The sequence below is a fragment of the Thermobia domestica genome, chromosome 3 (genome assembly GCF_964235325.1).
Source record: "Thermobia domestica chromosome 3, izTheDome1.hap1.1, whole genome shotgun sequence".
NCBI classification, from domain to species: Eukaryota; Metazoa; Arthropoda; class Insecta; order Zygentoma; family Lepismatidae; genus Thermobia; species Thermobia domestica.
In genome coordinates, this window is record NC_137456.1 from 322813347 (window position 1) to 322840250 (window position 26904).

The 26904-nt window shown below is 35.3% G+C and overlaps 2 protein-coding genes across 4 annotated transcripts in view; one reads left to right on the forward strand and one right to left on the reverse strand.

Annotated features, from left to right (window-relative positions):
• Window positions 1–25594, reverse strand: part of LOC145681170 (microtubule-associated protein Jupiter-like) — a 406534-nt gene extending 380940 nt beyond the window's left edge. For 2 of the 3 annotated variants that reach the window (XM_081752632.1, XM_081752631.1), the window contains exon 1: window positions 25456–25593. Coding sequence is in view for 1 of the 3 variants with exons in the window: in XM_081752641.1 (XP_081608767.1) it covers window positions 25456–25514 (59 nt within the window). In the remaining 2 variants the exon portion in view is untranslated. Of the gene's footprint in view, window positions 1–25455 lie in introns of all 3 variants that reach the window. The other variant, XM_081752641.1, reaches the window with a different exon arrangement.
• Window positions 25595–25826: 232 nt separating this feature from the next.
• LOC145681172 (inhibitor of growth protein 1) overlaps window positions 25827–26904 on the forward strand; it is a 25392-nt gene continuing 24314 nt past the window's right edge. Inside the window, exon 1 of the mRNA XM_081752642.1 lies at window positions 25827–26218. Within this exon, the coding sequence (XP_081608768.1) occupies window positions 26083–26218 (136 nt within the window). The 5' untranslated portion in view covers window positions 25827–26082. The remainder of the gene's footprint in view (window positions 26219–26904) is intronic.

Genomic DNA, 26904 nt, shown 5'->3' on the forward strand with positions numbered 1-26904 from the left:
GAGTGAAAAAAGCAAAACAATGAAAAATTTAAAACATGAGTGTACATATATTTACTTTGAACCCATATTCCACACTTATGAAAAATTAAATCTTTCAGTTTTATGTCCCATGATTATACCGTATAGGGTAAAAGAGACGGTGATGATGGATGAAGGAAGAAGTGGGAGAAAACGGAAGTACAATGAGAAAACCCACACATACAATATTTGTTCACCCCAGTGTTAAGGAGAAGCGTATTGTAAAATTTTCAGCCTGAAAAGCAGAGAAAGAAGATGAGGTTTTGTTTAAGAAAGAAAAAAATTTCTCTAAATTCTTCGATAACGATTCCCAAAACTAACACTTGTGACTGGATACTACCTACGTATCTGTAAAAAAAAAATGTTGATTTTTTTGTTAAGAGGTTTACGTTTGTATCTGATTGACTTATTTCATCAGGGAAAAAAAAATCTTAATTGTTCTTTGGGCAGCGACTGAATTCCCTTACCAAACGTAACATTTCTACTAAAAGTACTGAATACTGTATGGGACGTACAATTTATACACCTAACACCGACGGCTCCTGAAGAAAGTCACATAGGAAAAAAAAAAAAAAATCTACTAGCTAAGAGAAGAAAGCTTCATATAGCTTCGGAAAGGGTATTTAACTGTTAGTATACAGTGAAACGTCAAGATATTGAACACCGATGGAACATGAATATTTAAGTTGTGCACCTATCTTTACTATGTTTTGAGCCTATCCAGGACTTCTTTACACGTACATTGAGAAACAAGCTAAGATAGAGAAGTAAAATTATTGAAATCATAAACCTTCTGAGGGTCAATCTCGGACCTATAAAGAAACGCGCGGCCCCCTCAAGGGAAAATATCCCCATTTGTGTGTTATTTGCACAGAGGACAAACTTACTTTTTTTTTTTTTTCAGTACATTAAATTAATAATCTCTCAATCCCTTTTAGTACGAAACTAGCTAATATTCTAATATTTCCAAGTGTTACAGCAGATAATATTTTGCGCCTCCTCCGAACTTAGCATCCTTTTGTGCAAGAATGAAGACATATAAACTTTCTGAAGCCGAAGGTTTAATTTACTGGAAAGAATTAAAGAATCATTCGACATGGGTTTTGTGATGAAACGTTCCGTCATCGCTGGCACCAAAATGAACATAAACCTTTCCGGATTGGCTAGATTTACAGATTTAAAAAGTGAAGCCAGCAACTTCAAACTGAATTGTACAGAGATTTTTTTAACAAGCTGTAGAATGGAAGTAACAAGTCAGTTACATTACCCCCCTTCCCCCCCCCAAAAAAAATAGTTGCCAGATACCTCCTTTCAAAATTTCTGATAGCTGCTCCCGTCTCAGTAGGAATATGTAACTAAAAACAGTCGGTTGCAAGCAGCTGAGCATTTTCTTCTAGAAAATTTTGTCCGCAGGCAAAGTCAAAATGTGAGGGGATTGCTCTCGGACATAAGTTTCTGAAGCACGTATCGTGCACAAGAATGACATAAAATCGCAGTTAGCTTAGTTCTGAGGACTGAAGGGGGGAAACAGTTGGTCAACTATGAGGGAACAAGAAACAAGATCTGTGAAATGCAAATACTCCCTTTCAGACTCGTATTTAGGTAAGTGTTATTCTGTGCACGAGCACAGGGCGGCATAATTTAAAGGGCGGCAAAATTTTAGATTTATTTTTAAGATTCACAATAAAATAATATTTAAAATCAGCAATCCGCATAGTCCCGCTCAAGCGCGGGAAAATATGTGTTTAATTCACTTTAATTACAGTAGCTACTAATTAACTAGCTTATTTGATTATTTTTAAAAATTAATCCTTTCCCACTCCCATCCCAAGGGGTGAGGATGAACTTGAACATCATGAAAACTGATACCGTTAAACTCAGCGACCTTGGAAACTAAAAATTCAACACGAATATCTGTCGTTTTCGATTACTTTTAAAATCTCGACCCCTACCTGGAGAGTGAAGTAACAGTGGATAAGGGATCCATTTCTCATACTCAGAGTCAATGGACTCAACAAATTCATGCAAATCATTATTACAAATACAAAATTGAAAATTCTTTTATTACAGAACACCCATCTCCATCTTCTGAGCTCCTTCGTGGCTAAGCGGTCAGCGTACGTGCCTTTGGGGTGGGGGACAAGGTTCGATTCCCGGCGTCGGCTCATGTGGTTCGGATTACGTTAGTTAGTAAGTCCACGTCTTATATAGCCTCGCTGCTGAACGGGACGTTAAACTCAAAATCAACTCAGCTCCACCTTTTACTTTAGGAGCAGAATTCCCAAAAAAATGCTGAAACATATGTAGAGTTCTTTTACTGAGGAATTTGTATGCTGAGTACAGGGCTCATAGTGGTCTGGTCTCTTGTAAATAGTTGAAAAGTGACCAAAATCTCATCATGCCCCTTTTTTCATTTATCAATTTCTCCATCACTTCTATCTTTGTTTGTTGTTTTGTTTCATCTTTTCTTCTTTACTTCTTTTTGAGCTTCCTCCTTTCTTAGGTTTTGTAAGTATGCTTTGTAGTTACGATAAGCAGACTTAGCAGATGTAAGAAGCTTCTGAGTAAGTGGAACCAGTTCTGGCCTACTTCCAAAGTTCTTCATCCCAGACATTATATTTAACTTAGCATTGAGAGCTCTCAAAGCCACGAAATATCAAATTATCACCTACCCTTAAGAGAAACATACACGAAGCATAACACAAGACGAACATGATGAAACACACAAAACACACACACACAACGTTGAGCGAAGCGTTAACTATTACGAGAGAAAACTAAAAGACTATTATGATAGAAGGAAGAATAGACACAGACGGGTTCTCAACCCCACATTGAGAGCTTATGCATCCACCAACCATCCACTGTGCTTTAGAAAGAATAAAAGGTGAAGTGAGAATAAAGCTGACTGTTTCACATGTTGCAGCAAGTATTGAAGCTTTCAGAAGAGTAATAAGTAACAAGTTTCTGCCTTTTTCCATTTATTTTTATATTTTTCTCAGAAAACTGCTAATGCAAAGCATAAATTACACTAAAAAGGCACTTTACCTCCCAAAAAAGTAACTTTTAGTGACAAATTTGAAAAAGAGTAACTTTTAGTGACTAACTTGAAAAAAGGTAACTTTTAGTTAAGAAAGTGACTCGCTATGAGCCCTGCGAGTATCATGGAATGAAATAATAGAGACCCGGATGGAACTACGTGCTAACTGTGTTAAAGAATTTATTTCAAAAGAGTTCAGTCGTCTTCTCATGTTAATTCGACATACAAAGTTGATTTTTTTATTTATTTTTTTAATGGATACGTCTCATTACAAACCCAGAACATTTGATATATACTGTTGTTTTGCACAGTACCCGTGAAACAACAACTTTTATTATTTTGCACGGTATCCGTGAAATAATTTTTAAATTCCATCATGGACCTTCACAGAGATACGCACCACCAGAGAATAACTAACAGCTTCAAACTTTTAGAGAATAACTTTAATATGTATATATATATTATAAGGAGAAAGTAATTAAAATTTAGGAAGTCAGATAATGTCTATAAAAAGCTATAAATATGTAAAAATTTAATTAAGCTTTTTTTGTAGGCCAGAAACCTCAGTGCACAAGTTCAGACTTAATAATTGTTCGCCATTCAAATTCCTGCATAAGATGACTGTGTTCAACGCTACGATTAGTTCACATAATAGCATTTTCTAAGTATTAAACACCATACTTTTAAAATCATTTATAACCATTATGGAATTATTTACAAAAATAAAAATTAAATGATGGGAAGATCTTCCAGTATTTTTATTGATTTCATTGCATTGTTCCTGCATTTTATTACCATCTTCTTTAACTGAAGTAATTGACTGAGACTCAAGGGACCAAAATCTCGCTGTTCTACGTTCATCTCAAAATTTGACAGCTTCAAAGCATACCATAAAAAAAGTAAAAGTACTCTATAAAACGTAATTAACAATAAGGAACGCAACGTGGAAATTGTACTTCATTACGAGAAAAATGCCAGAATTAAGTATTGATTAAGAATCTTTAGATAAAAGTAGAACCATATTGTTAACAATGATAATGCCACAAAATTTGCCTAAATCATGATCAAAATTTAAAACCCACAAATTTTCTTATAATTAAAAAAAAAAGAAAAAAATCCTGTCACCAGTTTCCAATAATAGCAAGAAACAAAAATTTACAACAGGGACTGGCTACTATGATTGATGGGAGAGTAAATGAAGTATCGCTATTTTTCATAACATTATCAATAAATTTTTCGTACAAATGCCTGAATATAATTTTATAATAGTTTGTAAAAAATGCTTTAAGAATTTTCCAGTGAACATTGAGAAGTGTTACCCATTAAATGTACGGAAGAAGATAAAGAACGAAAACATGTAATTACAACTTGATCTATCTTCAAGGGCAAATTCCTTTGAGGATGCTTCCAGAATATAGGAATAAAGTATAAGAGGAAAATCACACTAATTGTCGTAATATATGTAAAACTTCTAGTACCTATATCACTTATAGTTGAGTCTAGAAAAAGTCATTTCCCTAATTGACTTCCACCATCCCCATAGCCATACAACACTCTCTTTTTTACTTTTTATAAGCTTACTTTCTTACTGTAAATATTTCTAATAACTTCCGTATTTGGAATTACAGGCCTGCACGGGCTCGGGTCAAGCCGGGCCTACAAAGCACAGATCACTTAACCTCGGACCGAACTCAAGTCGTAAATATTTAAATAGGCAACCATATTTCTCGGGCCTAACTTTGTAAACATTCTGTACAATACTTATTACTACATTCCTTCGGGAGAACTTTTAAAGCACATTTAAATTTGTAACTTGAGACGCTTACACCAAAACTCCATCATTGTGCAACTGAGAGAAAAGGTAACCATGTAGTAGGAAGAAAAACTAAGAGTAACAGAAATAAACATGCTTAGCTTATCTGTGAGTGAAAGTACCGTTTCTTACACTGAATTAAAGGAACAAAAGTATTCACAAGTTGTTGTTTTTTCCCCCTTCAAAATGACGTTTATATTTCAGTTTTATTATTTTATATATATATATATCAGAAGCATTTCTTTTACAAATTCTCCATAAAAAACATAGCATTCTAATTTTCACTTGTAAAAAAAATAATAAAATTTAAAAAAAAAAATAAACGTTATCAAAACGCACCTATTTCCCACTTCAACAGATGAAGAAAAAGGAAAATTGATTTGGTAAGCATGGGGAAAAACGAAAACAGCTTTGAGTACTGTCAGAGTAAGTTCAGTACATATCAATTTGCAGAAAAATTTGCACACATTGACATTCTATTTTAAATATATAGAGTATTTATGTTTTCATTTCATGAGAATTTATATAAATGAAATGAAATATTTCGTTTAACGTCCCACGATTATGGACCGAGGCTAAGGGAGACGGAATTTATATAAATGACCATTTTCTTTAGAGAATTCATATATAAAAAGTTAGTAAATGTAAACGATAACTTTTATTTCGTTGTTCTCTCTGAATCATGTAAGATTTTAAACTGCAAAATTAAGCCTTTAATTGTTGTAAATAAAAATACAATTTTATGTTCTTTATTAAGTTTCTGTAATTCGGGCTCATTTGATTATCACACCGCCTCGGGCATGACATTATAAATTCACGAGACGAGCAGCACCCGGCCTAAAAATTCCTGCCCGTGTAGACCTCTATTTGGAATACAGTACATCAGTGCCAAACAATAATTACGTATATCCTAACGATATCTTTATTATCTTTGCATTCTGAATACTTTGTTATATATCTGTAACGATATCTATATTTTTTTGCAAATGTATTTTTAATTTCTTTTTATTTCCTTTACCCAGGGATTTATTTGTAGCCGGGGAAGCCTGGGAATTTCCCCCCTTCTAAGTTTGACTTCCCTGTCTCTAGATTTAATTCAGTCTTCCCAGCCTGGGAAGATATTTTCCCCCTTTCTAAGGCGAGCTGTGTTGGTCTTGTTTATAGAATTGTTTCCCGAGGAAAAATTCTTTCAACTGGCATCACTACTTATCATTCTTAATCTGAGTAGCACAGTAATAAATAAAAATAAAATAATTAAAAAAAAACAACGTTTTCAGTAATCAGTGAGCAGTCATAGCTGTTGTGAATTGGTATCTTTTTCGTTGACAAGCACGTTAAAAAGAACAAAAGGAAATGGATATTAGACTATATTTTAACAAAAGAAAAGCTCCTGATGATGAGGCAAGTAATTCCAGCACACAAAGTAAGAGGCTTTGAAGATAGTGCAACCTCCGAAATCACATTAGAGATATCTCATCAGAAAAAATGAAAATGATTCGGGACCTAGTGTTAATAATGGTAAGGTTATTTCTAGCCCCAGTGGCTTGTTCTCTTCAATATGTGATCAAAAACAATTTGCAAGCTGGAAAATTAAACGACGTGGCTAGGTGTTGAACAAAATACTAATGACATTCGCGTTGTGTGTATTATATGTGCTTCCGTTCGTAAACTCGGTATTGATACAGTGCGTGAGTTTTCTCGGGGTTCTTCTGTTTCCTTCCACTTTCTTCATTCCACCATTTCGTTCATTTTTCATCATCACCGTCTCCTTTAGCCGAACAGGCATAAACGTGGGACGTAAAACTTGAAGATTTAATTTTATTTCGGTATTCATACAGAAAGAAGAATAAATGTACAAAGTGTATGGTGCAACGATATTATTGCAAAAGCATCAAAGAAACGTTTTTATAAAATTTTTGACCACGAAAAGTCTATTGCACACAAAAAATGTTCATATGTCAATATGTGAACAAAGGGATAGGGAAGAAATATAGGTTTCAATGGCAAATGCAGAAGACAGGTGGAAAATTGTGAATGAAATTCGTGTTAAAAACACAGCTACGATATTTAGGACTGCCTACGTTATTGTCCAAAATCGTCTATCGTTTACGATGCTCCCACATCTTATTAAATTACAAGAAATAAATTTAATGGACCTCAGACAAGTTCTTTACTGCTATGTTACATGTGCAAATATTATTGACTTTTAGCTACAGAAATGAAGGCAAACTGGCCGAATACCTTGCGCGTTCCGTTGAACCCTTCGAGCTAATGGTGGATGAATCCTCCACTGTGTTTCATAAACCAGTTCTCATTGTGTATATCCGTACTGTAGTTAATCACGTATGTATCTATATAATTTTAGGATTATTTGAGTTATAGGCAATATAGGCAGAGAAGATGTGAACCCATATGAATCTTTCCAAAACGATATTACGGGAAAGACTTATGGCAGTTTGTCTGAGAGCGCCAGTAACATGCAAGGCGGAATAAATGATGCTGTCTCTTTACTGCAGCGAGAATTAGACACCAATTTACTCGTGTTTTACTCAGGAGCGTCATTTCAGATTTCCCTTGATATAAGTAAAATTTTGCGTTTTTCACTGATTTTCTACTATTCTATTGATAAAATCTATATAAACCTCAAACTCAGGGGGGGGGGGGCAATTGCCCCTAAATGACGCCCCTGGTTTTACTACATGAGTCAGAAGATGGGACTGGTTGTTCACAACGCTGTTAATACGGTTTCAGATATGGTTCATTTTCAAAACTTTGTAGAACGATTACACGGTGTTTACTCAATATCCCCGTAGAACACGAGAAATCGAATTAATATCAGGAGAACTAAGTATTCGCTTCTATAATACGTATTACTAAAGTTTTTGATGTACGGTGGTGAGGCTGTTCATTTCGTTCAGTAGAAGCATTGTGGAAGTCCTAACCTGCGCTAGTGGAACACTTTCGAGAAGCTTCTACAAATTTGCATAGAGAAGTTTTGAGCAGCGTGCAATATTTTTGGGCCTACAAAATTTCACTAAGTGGAATTTTGTTTATGAAATGTCCATGATCCGAGATGTGCTGGAACCTCTAGATGTCCTTAGCCTGTTTCTACAAGAAAGGTCAGCATTTCTTGTACTGTACAGGCAATAAGCAAAATTGAAACAACTGCACGTGTACTGGAAGCGTTGCAAGAAAAGGATGGCATGTTCATGGAAGAATTACAACGTCAGTTTGAAGAAACTGGTCAGTTTTGTGGAGTCCCTCTTGCAAAACCCTTAGACAGGTCTCTTGAGAAGTACCAGCAAAACAGATTGCAATTCTATCAGGGTCTAGCAGATAACATAGGTCTTGCTTTCCTAACGAAACGTTCAGTGGGGTCGAGGTTTTGCTACAATCCAAGTGGTCAGAAGAATTGTCTGCAAGAATGTTATATGGCGACAAAGAAGTAATGGAAATTAAAATAAAATAAAATAAAATTTTCATGCAGCTACCGACAAATAAACTGGAAAAAAGACGGTGTCCGATTTAAACCAATCTCCTATTGCTTCACTATTCTAAAGTGAGGTACGGTGTGACTACTATTAATTCTACTGGTACTAAAACTTATTTATGGTATGAAGAATGAAATTTAGCACCGTCTTTCCCCTTCTATTTAATAAAATTAGATTCAAGTGTATGTGCACTTATCACTGTTATGCAAAAAGTAAACTCTTAACTTTTGTAGTATTTATTGTTCGGGCAATGAATTTCGTCTTCAAATACCTAATAAGAATGGACTAATGAACTACTTGTCAGAACAAAACAGTTTTACGTAGGAGTGTGACACTTGTTATGACAAGTTATGCAGGTTGCAATGTAAGTATAGGGCTTTTGCTGGATGCTGCACACTTGTCCTCAGCAGTAGGATGAATAGTAGCAAGGCAAGTAACGAATTTGATCTCATCTACCTAACCAAATTTTATCTAACGTCCCTACCAATATTTATCATAAAATTGTTTTTTCAATGAAAAAAATTATGAACTTGGAAACTGGCTATGAAACTAGTACCATAATTTCAAAATATATAGGTTTAATAACATTGTCCCAACCTGACTTTATAGTTGTTCTGTTATACGGAACACAATCTTTCATAAATATTCCCCCCTTCTACAAAATCCACAAATAAATCACTGCCTTTACCTATAACCTAATGTTACTAAAACAACACTTCTTCTTTATAAGTTAAATCAACGTTCAGAGTCACATGTAAATACAAATGGGTTTGTTTAAATATATAATATTGTAATGCGCCGCTATTTTATAGCTGAACAGTCGCATTACACGATTCTTGGAAGATGGTGAGAGGCATACCGGTCTGCATCAGATGATCTTAAAATTAAAATCTAAAAGAATATTAAAACACTTTTCGAATCGAAATTAAAAGAAATTGATATTATCAAAAATGGTGAAAAAGACATTTGTGATTTTGATTGACAATAGATATACTAGAAATCTATATATCTATGTATCTGTAAACGAGTAAAGCCTCGGATCCAATGTCGAAAGCTAAAACCAACTATGATTGTATTTATGTTTAGGCCTCTATTTAAAATTTAATAATCAGCTGAAAACTAAATAAATAAAATCAGTTCAATTTGGAGCAGCTAGGTTAGTATTTTTTTATGTATTAGTATTGATTGTCTATATACATATATTATTGAGAATTTAATTCTAGTTTCATGAAACAGCCCTCAAAGAAATACGATGATATGTGAAATAAATGATGAAGTATGATTTAAATAATATGACGAAGTATGAGAAATGAAATCTGTGAGCTTTACGTCCCACGGTTATGCCGGTTAGGCTAAAGGAGACGGTGATGATGAGTAATGAATGAAATAGTGGAATGAAGAAAGTGGGAGGAAACGGGAGAACCCCGAGAAAACCCACGCACACGGTGTTTGTCCACCACAAAGTTCACTTGGCCGGGGGACGAAGTATGAGAATTGTATACAAATATAAAGAAGAAGATAATACGTAATGAATACGTTCCAATTGTAAGATGTAATTTGAAAAAAGACTGTTAACAGTTTTAGAGTTGATCTCAATTACAAACATTATATAGATATTCATACGTTGTTCTTAAATACTGCTTAACCTAGTTGACGTCTCATAGACTTTAATGCACAGCTTGATTATTAATGGTCAGCTTTATGCATGGCTGATGGGGAGAGAGATCTTACGTTCTTCACTGTGGGAGCTCCTTCATTTGCGCACAGAACGTCCAAATTTTATATAATGAAACATGTACCTGTATTTGTGACAAGGTGCAGTTCAATATTAAGTTTGTTAACATCAAATAAACGGAAGTTCTTCTTTTAAATGTACATGTTTAAAATCACAGTTGCTGTAGAAAATCTGTTGATAGACTCCACGTGTGTCCTATGATAAATACAATCATGTTTTCTGTTGGTCAATAATGTAACCTATGAACTGGTCTACGTGACGAAGTAAAGAACGCATGTATACAACGTGATTTCTTAAAAGGTCAATGTAATGTCCTATTGGTAATAATATGTTACTTCACTCTGAAGGTAGATTTAACAAACGTCGTATTTAATATAGATCTGGATGAGAATTCTTAAATTATTGTAACTTGTAAACTTCGTATAATTCACTGCGTTGTAATAAGATTTTAAGTCTTCATTAAAAGACAGCTACCAGAAAGTGAATTTTATTTCAAGCAAATCCTGACTCAACTAAGGTATACGAAAAAGGCTTTCTACGAAAAAGAACCCGCATACAACAACTTAAAACGTAAAAGAGTTATCATAATTTGACCTACCCCTGATTATTTACAATCAAACGAATTTATTCCTTCTGTAGCAGTTGAATTTTTAAATTAATTTGTCCCTTCTATTTACAAATTTCTGTAATTCCTGAATATTCTTTATACTTCCAAGTTTCCGACTCTCCCCTGGAGCCTTCGTCACGGTGATTAAAAACAGGAAGAAGAAGAATAAAATCATCAAGAAATAAAATGAAATGGACTTTACCAAGAGAAGAGCTGTGCTGCAAAACACATTGTCAAGTACGCAGGTAATCTTGAAAAAAGTGATGATACAACCTGCAAAATTGCGGGGCTTATTTATGTACTCTTTTGTTCTTTGTTGAAACGTGACAGCTCGTATCATTATTTATATTGTTATACCAATGTTGTGTGACTTGTAATTACTGCGTCCCATTCATCACTTCAATATCCCTTATCCAAATTTAATTTCAGTTTCTTTTAATGAAGAAATAAATCTTTAAAAACAAGTCTACTCTAACACTCAATAAAATTTTTGAATCTTCTACCTTGTGTTTTGTTCCTTTTAAATCTTGAATATAATAAAAGTGTTTCCATGGCAACACTAAAGTTTGATTGGGAATGGAGGGTGTAGAGAAGTAAACTGTTGAGAGAGACTAAAGGCAGGGTGCAAGTTGAATTATAACTCCCGCCCCTAGTCTCCTTGCAGGCACACTCATGTCCAAAATTATTGTCGCATGTCTATAAATGTATGTTGTAGAAATATAATTTGACAACGAATTCGCCCGGTATTTCTTATAACATTAGTATGTGTATAATCGGCAAAGACATGCATTTGGAAAATTCCATGTCAAAATAATAGTAAATAAGAACAATAAAACGAAAACAAAACTTTCTTGTCCATTTAGCAACATTTTGTTTTACTCATTCTAATTTTCGTATTTATAATTCTTTTCCTATGAAATTTACCACAAATATACATTTCCCGATTATACACATAGTATCAGAATTAAAAGTACCCTGCAAAATCATTATCAAATTATATTCTTACAAGAAGACAATTAGATATACGACAATCATTTTGGACATGAGTGTACATCATAGTTTTTGCGGGAATTGAAGGGCTGGGAGATGTACAGACAATTGTTGACGGACAGACGATGGCAGGGGAAGTTCTGTTGTACCATTTGTAGTACGAATATATATACAGTGAAACCTGTGTATGTTGGCCAACATCGGTTCCATCGAAAAGTGGCCAACTTACAGAAAACAAGTGTGATTGGTGTATTTTTAGAATAGGATTTCTAGTATTACTTGATTGTAAAATTTTAATAAGCAGTGGCACGACAGCTACTTATAAATAATGTACATAGAGTAATCATAAAAATATACAGTACTAGAAAATATTACTATAGAATGTTTAATATATATGTGCATACCTTTCTCTTCCTGAAAACTAGTCTGCTACATTGGATTATCCGTATTGAAAACACAATAACATACACAAGAATGAAATAGAAGCGTATGTACGCAGTTTATTGAAATTGATATTATAGCACACTGAGTTATTCAGATTGAAAACAAGAAAAGCTGAGTTTTAAATTGAGAAATTCATATGCAATTTATATGACTTCTTTTCAGTTGTTACTGAATGGTGGTTCATTCTAGACGTATTTGTTTTATTCTTTTTAGCAGATATGTACATTATAATATTGTAGTTAACTACCTCTTGTTAATGAGCTAGAAGTGTTTTCTTCGGAGCAAAAGATGTTTTGAGGAAATCTTGAGGGAATTCATATCTCAAAAACTCCACTATCTTTTGACAAGCCGACAGGTGCCAATAGTTGACCATTGAGATGGTTAGTTTTAACCTTGAGAATTTTCCGGCATCACTAAAGCTCCCCACTGATGAGAGGAGCTGATATAGCTAATGGTTTTACCAAAACAGACAGGGTAAACAAATACGTACAACCATTTCCTGAATTCCTGTACGTGCTTTTTCTTATTCACATCTTCCTTCACCACCCCTTTATCAGGGTAGTGTTCTGGCCATTGACCTCCAAGAGCAAATCGCGGGAATCCATGCTTCTTTTCTCCAGTCACAAATACAGAACATCTGCCTTTCATATGGGAATACGAAAGAGTTAAGAAAAATAACAAAACTGTATTTTGCGTGGCCAAGATACGCAGGTAAATTTATCATCATCATAGGATAAACATTGCTTCAATGTGGCCAACTTCCAAGATAGACAGGTGGCCAACTTATAGAGTAGTAAGTAATGAATGTCCTATGGGAAAATGCAAGTTCAAGGCGAACTAGGCCAAGATAAGCAGGTGGCCAAGTTGACAGGTTTCACTGTATATATATCACAGATATGTAGTATAAAAAAATACAATTCCCAAAGGGATGTGAGCAAGAGGATGTGAGACTCGCTGTCTAGTATCGCACTACTATTAAACCTTTCATTCATCTCTCTCACACCTCTTCTTAAAAAAACCAACTGACAACATACTACATAAATTTCAAAAAATACACAGGTGAACATAGAATACGAGATTATGTTCCGTTAATCCTTCTTTACTGGCTTCACTCGAAAACTTAAATGCTAGGGGTATGAATCTAAATATTCTTACTACTTCCGAGTACAGGGAAATTTTTATTTTAAAGAACGAAACATTATTTTGATCTTTTATATTACACTGTTCAACATTTTTTCACCTTTTATTTTTTACGGAAAGGAAAGTAGCCGTTTTTTATTGATTTTTGGCCACAGAACGCGAAAATCGCACTTAAAATTCTCTCCTGGCTCAGGTTTCTAAGTAATTTAGCGTTTTATATTTTGCATATAACGCTATGAAACATTGTAAGTACATGATCTGAAATTGTTTTACACGGCACAAAGTGTCGTTCTTGACAAGTATTTGCTGCATATTCGACTTGCCAACGTTGTACGTTATCAACAGCTAGTGCGAGCGTCCCATGAATCACGTGAGGCAATGACTGCAAGTTGCAACTAGCTCCAGTTGACGTCTCTAATCATATTCGTGGCGTGCTTCAAGCAGTAGTGTGGCTGTTTGTGTTACTTGTGAACTAGCATTTTGAAAGTAGTGAGTGAAAACATTATAGCTGTTGTAATGTTGTTTTCATTGCGAAAAATAAACACAATGCTGAACAAGACTGCACTTATTTAATATAAAAACACATTTACACGTGACGTTTCGATCTTCTAGCCAAGATCCTCATCAGACGTACACTCTTGGCTAGAAGAGGATCTTGGATCTTGGCTAGAAGATCGAAACGTCACGTGTAAGTGTGTTTTTATATTAAATAAGTGCAGTCTTGTTCAGCAGTGTGTTTATTTTTCTGATTTTATTCGCAAGACGTTGACTATGATTGTGTGTCAGTTCATTGCGAAGTGTCAGTGATTCAAGGAAAGTGCAGCAAATGCCCCGCGTTTGTAAAAGTTCTGTGGACAGTGTGTGCTACATATGTGTGGACGTGATTTGTGGTTCCAGGAAGCGGCCATTGACTGCTGCAGTGCGAAGAGCATATTTACTATACTTTAGGTGTAGTGTTGGAGACCAGGATAAATCATGGGCTCCCCACGTTTGTTATACGAGTTGTTCATCTACTCTCAATGCCTGGATGTACGGAAAGAACGTTTCCATGCGCTTTGTTGTGCCCGCCATTTGGCGTGAACAAACAAACAATAGTACAGACTGCTACTTTTGCATGCTACCCTACTTGAAGAAAGGTATAAATACGAAGAAGATTGAATACCCAGTGATACCATCTGTCATTCGTCCAGTGGCCCATGGAGAAGGATTACCTGCTCCCGATCTCCCGGCTACTATTCCGACAGAAAGTGATACAGAGAATGAAAGTGAAGGTGAACCTGCTCCACATACCACTGACATTGATCCTTCATTTGAGCCGAAAACCAACTATCCGGAACCACACCGACTCACACAAGCGGACCTTCAAGACTTGATTAGAGATTTGGAACTGCCAAAGAATAAAACTGCGCTCTTAACATCTACGCTACAGCAGTGGAACCTTCTGGAGGATACAGTTAAGGTACCAACTCTACGCGATCGTCAAAAAGATCTTGCAAAATATTTCTGCTGCACCGATGAGTTAGTATTTTGCAATGATGTTCCAGGTTTGATGCAGAAACTGAAGATTCCGTACAAAGTAGAAGATTGGAGACTGTTTATAGACGCCTCCAAAACAAGCCTTAAGGCTGTGCATGCTCCTGTACAACAGTAAGGAGATATCAGCATCAATCCCTGTTGCTTATGCACCCCTAGGTAAAGAAAATTATCCCACGTTGGAACGCGTTCTGAATCTTATAAAATATCGTGAACACAAGTGGTGATTTTAAGGTGATCGTAATTTTGCTTGGTCTACAGGGTGGCTTTACAAAGTACAGTTGTTACATATGTGAGTGGGACAGTCGTGCAAAGAATGTCCATTACACTCAAAAAGAATGGCCGCGACGAACAGCTTTGTTGTCAGGCGCAAAAAAACATTTCAAATGTATCTCTCGTGAACCCACAAAGCATTGTGCTACATCACTGCACATCAAACTTGGACTCATGAAGGCATTCGTGAAGGCCATGAACAGGAATGAACGCGCATTGGCATACTTGTATCAAAAGTTTCCGCGTCTAAGTACAGAAACGATTAAGCAGGGAGTCTTTATTGGTCCGCAAATACGCAAGCTATTGCAAGACGAGGTGTTTCAATCTATTCCCAGTGCTGATGAGCTCCATGCTGGCATTGATTCCGCAATGTTTGTACCAGATTCTTGGGCAACCACTGAGCCGAAAATTACAAAAAATTAGTAGAATTGCTATCTGCCTACGAGAAACTTGGGTGCAATATGTCACTCAAAATGCACTTCCTCCATTCCTACCTTGATGTCTTTCCAGTGAATTGTGGATCTTTCAGTGATGAGCAAGGAGAGCGATTTCACCAGGAAATTCCTGCGATGGAACAACATTACAAAGGAAAGTGGTCAGTTTCAATGTTAGCGGATTTCTGCTGGATGATTCCAAGAGATGCTCCAGATGTTCCTCACAAGAAACAAGCAAAGAGACGACGTGTTTAAAACCGATACTGTAGGTAACTTTTACCAATACAGTTCTTGTCCTGTAGCGCTATATGCAAAATGTTAAGAGTACTATCACACCGATACTGTGCCAGGAGGACGTTATATTTTTTATATATTCAGTGTCCAAACATTTATAAGAGACAGCTATTTTCATTTCTGTAATTATGTTAATGTTTGTTACTTTTACCTTTACAGTTTCATAATCATAGCGTTATATGCAAAATGTAAACTGTGTAATTAGTACTAAATCTGAATTCGGAACACGTATTTATTGTGTTTTTCATGATCAGCGCTCAAAAAGTTATAAGGGACGGATATTTCTATTTACGTAATCATTTCAAAGTTTGGTGACTTTTACCTTTACAATTTCATTATAATAGCGTTATATGCAAAAGGTAAATTATGCAATTACCACTAAATCTGAGCTAGGAGCATATCATTGTTATTTTATTGTTCAGCGTGCAAGAAATTATAAAGAATAGCTATTTTTATTTCCGTAATCATTTCAATGTTTTGTGACTTTTACCTTTACAATTTCATTATTATAGTGTTATATGTAACATGTAAATTGTGTAATTGCAAGTAAATCTCTTAGCCAGGAGCACATTCTTATTGTCAGTTTTGCGTTCAGCGCTCAAAAATCAATAAAGGATGACCATTTACATTTCTGTAAAAAAAAAAAAAAAAAAAAAAAAAAAAAAAAAAAAAAAAAAAAAATCACTTTTGCACACTTTTATTTTATTCAAAAAATAGATATTTGGGAAGACGAAAAAATTGATCATACGCAGAATAAATCTCCCCGTGAAATGCAGTCAAGAGTTCTCGTTTAAAACTCAGAAATCTTTAGTCGTGAAGGATCGAACTGAGAACCCATCACTTCGTTATTAGATACAAAAATATGCTCAAAGTTTAATGGTCCTGTGGCATAAGTTTCTCTGCCCTCACTAGCGGCACAGCTAAAGTTAGCCTGCACTTTAAAAGCAATTCCTTCACTCAAAAGAAAATGCTTGGCCTATCTACACAGAACTCCAGAACTCAAGAGAACCTGTGAAAAGGATACCTAACTAAAAATCATTACAAGGTGAGAGGTGGGTTTCAGGGAAAAAACAAGTCTCCTCTCTGAGACTATAAACTGGCCACCAAAATTAGGCCTTGCCCTAATAACGGTCTCGCTCTAAAAAGAGACCAGAAACTTATCTCTTTTCCAAGAGACAATCACTAATATAGGATTGGGATCAAGGAAACAAAAACAACTTATAACCCGAGAAGCAAAGTTCTCGAACAAGAGGGGCCTCGAACACAAAACCATTTGAGTTCGCAACAGAAACCCTTAATAAACCTATCCAAAAGATTAAAACAGATCCCAAAATTTAAAACCTACTTAACGCATATTCCCATGCCCTTGGCGGGAGAAAAAAATTCAAAACCTAACAAAAAAAGAATTCTCCCCAGAAAATGATTACTATCTACCAAAATTCCTATTCCCTATCCACGATCATGCCGAATGACCATCCTACTCTGCCAGCCTTAAACAGAAACGAAATGGTTGATGCAACAGACATTAGGACCTTCGATCGAACGTAACATGTGTTATAAGAATGTTATGTTATGAATGTTATAAGAATCCCGACCAAGCGAGCGCTCTTGTTTAAATATGCTTCTGGACAATCCCAGCTAAAATAAAGAAAATTCGTTAAGAATTTGAAAATACTGACGCTAACCAACCTCCCTCCTTAAAGTTCTCTCAGTTCATCAGCACGTATCCGGTTCTTAAACTACAGAAACAAATGGAAAAGTGTATCTAGCTAAGAAGTAAATCGTAAGAAATAATTTCTCTAAGTTATATGCAAGATAGATAAGAAAAATTGAAAATTATTATACAAATAATATGCAGATAAAATATACAAATAAATAAATAAATAAACTATAAATATATATGTGTTTAAATAATTTTCCAGGCTTGGAACTAATGAACCTTAAATTATTAGATTGTATATACATATTACTCAGATATCTTTATACAATTAGCATATAACAAGTATGTGGAATGAAAATGTCCACTTACACATTAAAAAATCTAAACTCAATTTTCACGCTGTAAACAATGAATGTGTCACTCCCAGTTAAATTAAACTAAATCTCTCAATAAAGAAAAACTCATTAGAGTAGATAGCAGTGAACATTTAAATTCCCTCCCACCGCCGGATTACACTGAAATGCGCACAACCTCGTCCTTCCAGGGTTAAAAAACAGTTTTCCTTATCTCTTATAGAGGGGGGGGGAGGGATTTTGAGATCGAAAGTGGCAATAAAATTCTAGAGTTTCGGGTTTCCTTTTCAATCACTGTACCACTGTATATATATATGGTTATGCTTAAGTTTTATACTTGAAATCTTAATTGGAGTGCATTGAGAAAGGTTTTCGTGACTTAAACATAACCAACTCTCTTCTATACTCCTGATAGAAGAGTTATACAACATTAATTGAACTTGGTAAATCTAGGCATGAATAAAAAGATACCGGCCTCAATGTGTGATTGATTTAATGTTTTTGATATGGTGTTTGTTAATTGTTTATGTGTTGAGACATACTTGGTAGTTGACACATTTTTCTTAAGCACATACCTGCGTTTCTTATTGAAATTATTGTCCCACAAGACAGTCACTTGTTGCACAATTCAGCTCAAGATCTTTATATATTGGATTTCCACAGGGAGGTCTGATGTTTGATGACATTGTTACTTTTTTCGAACTTTGACAGATGGTAACTAAGATGTTTTGGAGTTCGAAGATAAGATGTGATTCCAGTATGCGAGTTACAGCGATACAGCTAACGATATAATATCCGGTAACACACCATACCATCCCAGAAGTATATTGAGGTTTTATACTCTTATTTTTGCTGAGGTTGTTACCCGAAGTGCCAGTGGTTATGACTTAGAACCACGCCATTGGAAGAGTGACCCACAAAATCGGGATCATGTACAAAATGGAATTTGGTTCAGACGATGAAATTTATCAACGGAAGATTTACATAACGAGGAAGTTTATTATGTAAGTCAAACTGTGTTCAGCACGCAAAACGAATTCTCAAACAAAAATTCTTAACATTTTATAAGAGATTTCCGACCTGAAATTATGAGAAATAATCTTTTCCTTGTTTTGTTTATCTTCTTTGACAATTAGTATTAAATTTGAAATCAAAGTACAACAGAAATCAAAAGTTCATAATTGGTCGGTTATATCTCTAGGCTTATATCCTGTGTTGCTATGCAAGACAGAAAATAAAATCTAAGATTGTTACTACCACAATATTACCACTTTTGCTCTATTGAACACTGAAACCGGAAACAAAATTTATTCACTTCCGGTATCCGTAAGGGTTAACAGAATGTCGACTAAAAGTCCAAAATGAAATTTCTTGACTTTTTCGTGACCCTTTCCTTCCCAACCATAAAATTTAGCAACATTCTCAAGAGAGAATTTGGGTGCGAATTGGAGCGAATTTTCATGCATGTACTAGATGCGTACTTTGCTTGTGATTTGATAGCGTGTAAAGTCGACCATAGACATTTTCGATGGTGAATTTTGATGTTTTGTGGAACAAAATTTTCCAGACTATACTTGTATTTGCACAGATAAAAAAAAATCGTGACCCAAAAGCTAAATTTTGTGGCTTTTTCTTGACTTTCATGACCATTTTCTGATTTCGTGACATTTTCGCGACTTTCGTGAACGATAGACACCCTGGTTAAGGACAGCGATGGCAAACTTCCCTGAAATACTGACTCCATATCAAAGAAGTGTTTCTCGCTACGCCTTACCAATCTTTCTGTATAGCAATCAACTTAAAACAGGAGAGAAGACTTCTCCCACATCAACATATAAATAATACAAAGACTACAGCCGAGATTAAAACTACCTTTCGGATACAAAACGTTCTTTGCCATTAATTACATTGTTTTGCTCTCTGAGGATCAATATTGAAACCGCAAGTTGAAATAGATTTGAATGATTTCCGGTTTTATTAGAGTTACAAAGTGTCTATTCGTGAGATGCCGATGGGATGCAGGATGGCTCAGTGGTAGAGTGCTTACCTGTGGTGCATGGGAACCCTGGTTCAATCCCCGGCAAAGTAAGTTGATGGTGGACAACATTGTGTTGGTAAGTATTCTAGGGGTATCCCCGTTTCTTCCCACACTATCCTTTAGAATTGTAAACATGAAATATTTCAAAATGAAACAAATTACAACTTATCACAAGCGGAAGAGAACAAGCAGTTGTATGCACACTCACTGTCTAAAGACTCTACAGTGTGGCAAAGCTGCTAGTTACAGTGGAGCGGCGGTTTTTTTTTTTTTTTTTTTTTTTTTTTTTTTTTTTTTTTTTTTTTTTTTTTTTTGTCATTAATAAGGTAAGTTCTTTCTGATTTCCTGCTTTTAGATTGTAAGGGGTTTAAAAAAATGCCATTAACATTTTGTAAGATGAAAAGCTTTTGTTCCATCAACTGCATAGTCTGCTAATTACAAATTCCTCACCCTGGACGCCACAACACTACAGACAGTGATCTCCTGAAGCAAAGAAAACATAATAGGTTAACTTTCCAAGTAAACGAATCTCGGAACTCGGACGAATTTTTATTTGTCTTTGAACTTTATTTTGTGTATTTTACATGTTAACATTAAATAACAGCGGTATAGCCTCATTAAACTGATGCTAATTCTAAATTACGGTACACAGTTATTATTTAAGCTCCATTTTACCATTATTTATAAAGCAATTTACTGATTTTGCTTTTCTTACTTTATTTCAGATCAAACACAGCCAGAGACTTCTCAAATTCGAGTGCAGCCATTACCAATAAAGGACAGTGAAATATAGCAAAGTCAAAAAATTGTGCTGACGTTCATAAACTATTCAACGCTGCTAAGTAGAATGGCGGAAAGATTACAAAAGTTATGGTACTGGAAAACAATTATTAATGCAACACAGATGAAAACTTACGTACTAAAGTGCTTTAAGTGGCCAGATAATGTAGTAAGCAAATATGGATTCAAGAAAGTAGCCGAACATGAGGTGGTTTCTTTGTTGAATCCTACTAGTGTGTATTGATGAAAAGGCAGAAAAACTAATATCGAAAACAACCAAGGACCTCACTCTCAAAGATGCCTTCTGGAACAAAATAAGCAATTTTCATAGTTTAATTGTTCCAATAGCAGACTGGATCACAGAAATCGAAAGCGACAAACCTCAAATAAGCAAAGTGTATGAAATATTTTAGGGAGAAAATCCACAACGCAGTTCCAAGCGCTCCTGTTCTTAAAAGGGAATGCAGTTCTTTGAGGACCGTAAGCAAATCTGACTGCGTCCTGTACATTTGTTTAGCGAATATTCTAAATCCAAGTTACAGGACAGGAATTCGACCATGAAGAACAATCGGACGCTCAAGAATATGAGTCAGTTTTCAAGGCTTTATTTAGATGTTGATGAGGCAGAAGTTGTAGCCCAATTTGCACAATACAGAATGAAAGAAAATGCCTGGTCCAAAGAATATCTGTGGTCTACTGCGTCAAGAGTGTCTCCTCTAACTTGGTGGAATGGACTATGCCCTTATCGCAATCGCATAAAAGTTGCAAGCAAAGTCCTTGGTCTTACTGCCTCATCTGCTTCTTGTGAAAGGATCCTTAGCTTATATAAGAACATCCATACGCAACCGTTTAACAAATGAACGTGCTGTTAAACTGACTTTTGTAAAGTATAACCTGAAGTACACATCACTATTTAAAAAGAGATCTGTTGGGAGATGAAAAGCCACCTTCCCTATCTAAGGGGAGTCGATCGAGTCCTAGTCGTAACCAAAATGAGCCTACAGCAGGAAGGGTGAATAAAAGGAAGAAACAGATTCAAGGACGAATGGACCCATTGTGTTAAGGAACAGACACTTCCACACCCACAGAATCTGATGATGGTGACACTCATGTCGATATGCCATATGGAGAGACTGCTGAATCTGGTATCTCTGAAAACAGTGACAGTGCTCATTCTGATGCAGAATTAGAGTTAGTTACATATGGGAGCTGTCGAGTCTGTTGTATACTTGTATAGCAAAAGCCTTACATGTCTTACATAGGGTTGCCGTTAGTTTTTGACCCAAAATACGGACAAGCCTTAAAATGCTGACCCATCAAAGATACTCTGCCCAAACACAGAATAAATATTTTGAAATTTCTTGCCTAAACATCACCCTTTTAGGTTATCACAGAATTGTTGTACTGTAATACTTAAAACACTATTGGAAAGTAACATGTTTTACAATTTTTTTCATTAACAGAAATATAATAAATCATGTCATTAGATTACGTATATTAAATCTAACCAAAAGAAGCCTGGAATGGAAAAATAAGACACTTTCTTAAAAACATAACCTACTTTATTAATAGTAACTAAAATATAAGTTATATGATGAAAACAATTCTTTTACATTAATTTAGTAACTTCGGTATTTGCCTTTATCACACCAGGTGCACCAAAATTAAAAAAAAAAAAGCTAACATTACGTAAAAAAAAAAATCAAAAACAAAAACTATTATATGTTTATATTTATAATGTAGTATGTAGAGTTTCTCGAAATAATTTCTTATCATTGCATATGTTAGTACTGTTCATGTGCGTGAAGAACATTCACTGTTCTTAGCAGAGTGCCAATCATATTTTTCTGAAGACAACACATTCTTTAAAAACAACTGGTTTTCATTTCGTCAAAAAATTCAGAACAAGAAAGATTAGAATCAATTTTGATTGAAAGCAAAGCTTGAACTTTTTCCACCATAAGCCTATTTCTATCAGAAGTCCACACATATATCCTGAGAGAAAAAATTCGTTCAACAGAAGGAGAAGTGTCAGGTAGGCAAAGAGCAAATTCAAAAACCTTTTCAAAATCTGTACAAGAAGATTAGGAATATATCAACATTTGGCTTGCTTCAATCACATTGAGACTCCTGTTAACTCAACAAAATCTTCAATTTTGTTTTCTCTCTTGAGCCATTCTTTCATCGTCCATTCTTTTATTTTCTTCAACACAGTATCGACTAAAGTTCTTCATCAAATATCTCATAAATATTTATTGTTTCTCAGTACTGAATTTATGTACTCACATGATTTTTCCACTATCTCCCATTCAAGCATATAGTCTTTGGTTTCATTATCCAAATAAAATTATTAGCACCCGAGATTCCGACTCGTGAATTTTCGAGCAGCTCTAAAAACTGTCAAATACGGACACGGACCCAAAAAATACAAACATATGGCAACCCTAGTCTTACATATTTCTTGCTTGGTAACTTAGCCCAGTTTAATGGAAAAAAAAAAAAAAAAAAAAAAGAGAGAGAGAGAGAGAGAGAGAGACTGTATTCACTGTAATAGCTGTGACTATTTCCACAATACCAGTGTCATATCTATATTAAACAATCATAAAAACGAAAAGAACATTTCTCTGAAACTTCAATGAAATATGGGAACCGGAATTTCAATGAAATTTTAAAAACTTCATGAAATTATTCATCCCAGCTATCACTCCACCATCACTCACTTGCCTTAATCATCGTCTACCTTACCCAAATGGACATAATCGTGGGATGTTAACCTGAAAGATTTCATTTTGAGATGCTGACACGGTATTAAATATCAATTCTCGCTGTATCTTACTGCCTTTGCTGTATCACACTTAGAACTTATACATTTATACCACCTCTGGTTAGATTAGAGAACTGATTCCCAACGTGGGGGGTCGTAAAGTGCAAGTAAGGATGGCGCAAACTAATGGCAAGCTGTGAAGTTATAAATAAAGCACCACTTGTTAGCACAGTCCTATTTTAGGGGCGCATACAAAACACATTTCTGCATTTCATTCAAGAAATTGATTCGAGCTACTTTACAAATTGTTCAAAGGCCGCACTGCATCCATGTATTCATGGGTGTAGCTTTACTTGAGGATTGTCTCAACGTGCCATAAAAACAACAGTCCAAAAACGCCTGTGCTAGGTGACCAATAAATGCAAGAAGTTAGGGCAGAGTACAGCTGATGGTCCCACGAGGGATGTGTACGCAGATAGTGGGCGCGTCAGCGAAAGTGGATATGGCCATAAACGAATATCCTAAAACGAAAATCGGAGATTAGATTATTACACAATTTATTGTTGATTTCCTACACCTCTCAATTGAGCTCCTTTTCGGCTAAGCGGTGCGCGCCTCTGGCGTGGGAGATCTGATTCGATTCCTGGCGGGAGTTCATGTGGTTAGGATTCCACGTTCCACGTCTCATATAGGCTCTCTGCTGAAAGGGACCTTAAACAACCCAACCAAACCCCTGTTCCTCTCAAGAAACTTTTTTTTTTTTTTTTTTTTTTTTTTTTTTTTGTAAATTTTATAAATCTACGTATCCCTAAAATAGGACTGCATCCCATTTGTAGTGACTACTTTCAATTTAGCTGTAGCAAACTTCATAGATGTCACATGTTTGATAATTTTTCTTTGTTATGGGAAGGAGTAAGCGCCAGGTAAAGAAGGTTGGGAACCACTGCATTAGAAGGGTGATGACGGAGATTAAGAAAATGCTTTGGACACTGAGACCAGTTCTTGTTACCTTTTACCATGTTTGCTCTGGTGGTCATCGTCATACACACATAGCCGCCCTATAAAATCTTCCATTATCTATGCATAGCATAGACAAAGTCGAGAACGAGCTCACTGTTATCGTGATATAGGATCAGAAATAAGATTTCTGGGCTTTTTTTTTAGTTTTACGTCCCACGCTTATGCCGGTTAGGCTAAAGGAGACGGTGATAATGAGAAATGAGTGAAAGGGTGGAATGAAGAAAGTGGGAGGAAACGGGAGAACCCCGAGAAAACCCACGAGCGCGGTGTTTGTCCAAAAATTGTGAAAAGAGTTTAAGTAGATACAATACATGGCAATATATGGGGAAGTTGTTACTTGTACTCTTTCCAGGGCTCAGCTCACATGAGCGATTTCATTGTATTCCCCCATGTCCTTCAATTGTGTAACGAATGGTGCTTGAAATCATTCCTTCCCTTACAAAGTAAGTGAAAGACAAGCTACAAGTGTTTCATATTACTAGCTCTTCAACTACTGATTCAATAATAACAAGATCCTGCTTGTACGGCTTATAATTATGAAACACATAAACGAATTATGCCAGATAACAGATGGTTCGTTACGGAAGGCGCGAAAACGTTGCAACTTTGCAATTGTACAAGGGCGTTATCTTACACAAAGTACGAATATTGCCCTATGTCATTACAAATTATGCATGCTACAGAGATCAGATATATTGTTAAATCATAATAATATTGAAAAAGAAAGCAGATGTATTGCCTTGAGGGAGGTATTTCGAAACGTCAAAGTATGTGGCGATTCCATTTTTGTTCGGCTCATTTTCTTTACTTCTAAACGAAGTTTTGTTTAAATAGACAGTTCTGATGAATGTTTTAATTTCCATTTATTGTCCCTTAATCAATCAAAGATCAATTAATTCGCAAAATAGGATATTGACCCCACCCGTAGTATACGCATGCTTAGTACACCAAATGGTTGTCTATTTCAGTAACTTGAAATTCACAGTTAGTATTTAACTTATTCTCAAAAAAATAAAATCACAACTTACTTGCTGGAAGTCCTTGCTTCATTAGGATTAATTCCAATAACGTGATTAGTAGAAGTCATCTTCAATAACAAAATTCGGCAAAGCTAGGTATTCAAACAGCAATCCAGGTGATTATGAATGGCGCTATTGCGATCTGAAAATAACAAAGTCTCTGATTGGCTGAAATTGTAAACATTTATGTTGCTCTCGTCAGCTGCAATTGTCACCAAGAAGAATATAAATATAAGCAATAAATAAAAGTATTAACGAATTAATTTACTAAAAATGGTACTAAGAACTTTAGATTATTTTTTCAATATTATTTATAGTGTTTATTAATAACTCAATACCTAATTATGGGCAAAAAATCTTATCTAGATTACAAATTTTATCACTAGGTGTCACTTATAGTAGCACAACAAATAAGCAAGGTGGTTTGGCTTGTACGAAGCAAGTATGATACGATATTTACAGGACTCTAAAGGAGAACTAATTTTAATCCATCAAGCCATGTAAGAAGACATAGCTAATTTTTAATGTATATTGCATAATATTTATATATGTAGATGCTGTTTCTGTGTTGTTAGCTTTGAAGTTTCTGTGCAAGAACTCTCCAAGCTGGATACTGCAGGTAGATTAAAAGACGCTATGCTGAATCAAGCAGCTGTGGAAGCCTTATATTCTGCTACGTACGTAGAGAATTACTTGGATTGTGTAGAAAATCTTCCGGACGACTTGCAGAGACAGCTGTCTCGAATGCGTGAATTGGACGTAAGCTACCAAGGTACGTGTAAAAGATAATTGACGATGTAGGCCACATACAGCGAAAGCCTAGCCTGTAGTTTGTTTCCCTCCCTGTCTCCCTTTCCTGAATATAAATGATAACATTCTTTCCACTGCCTTTTTCATTTTAAAAAGTATTGCAAAAATTGTAATTTATATTTCAAAACCTTACTAAGTACAAGATAATAAGTTTAGCATTTTCTTCTAGTGATCTACACAATTTTACGAATTTATCCCGTGATAATTATGCTTAAATTGATAATGAAATTGACGTATGACATCGATGTGACACTTAACTAACAGAAGAGAAATTTAAAACGCTTTGAAATTCATTTAAGAATAAGTTATTGTACTTATCACATCATTTTATCAGTTATTAGTAGTAATTAGGTGGTGGTCAAATTTATGGGACCATGGAAATTACATAGAAATAAATTTTCGAAAACTATACGTCAGTACCGGTTATGGCTTAAGTTTAAAGGTGTCCCTCCAGTTTCAAATCTCAATGGACCGTGAAGAATGAGTCCATACTTTGGGACTCAAGCTAAACATTAAAAATTGTTACGTTAGGTTACCCAGTAAGGCTTTAGTTCGATTAGAATAGTGACTGAAACCGGTTCTCATGGAAGTTTCAATTATCACTTATATTCAGTATTCCTTGGTTCTCATAAAAATTATTAATCCGTG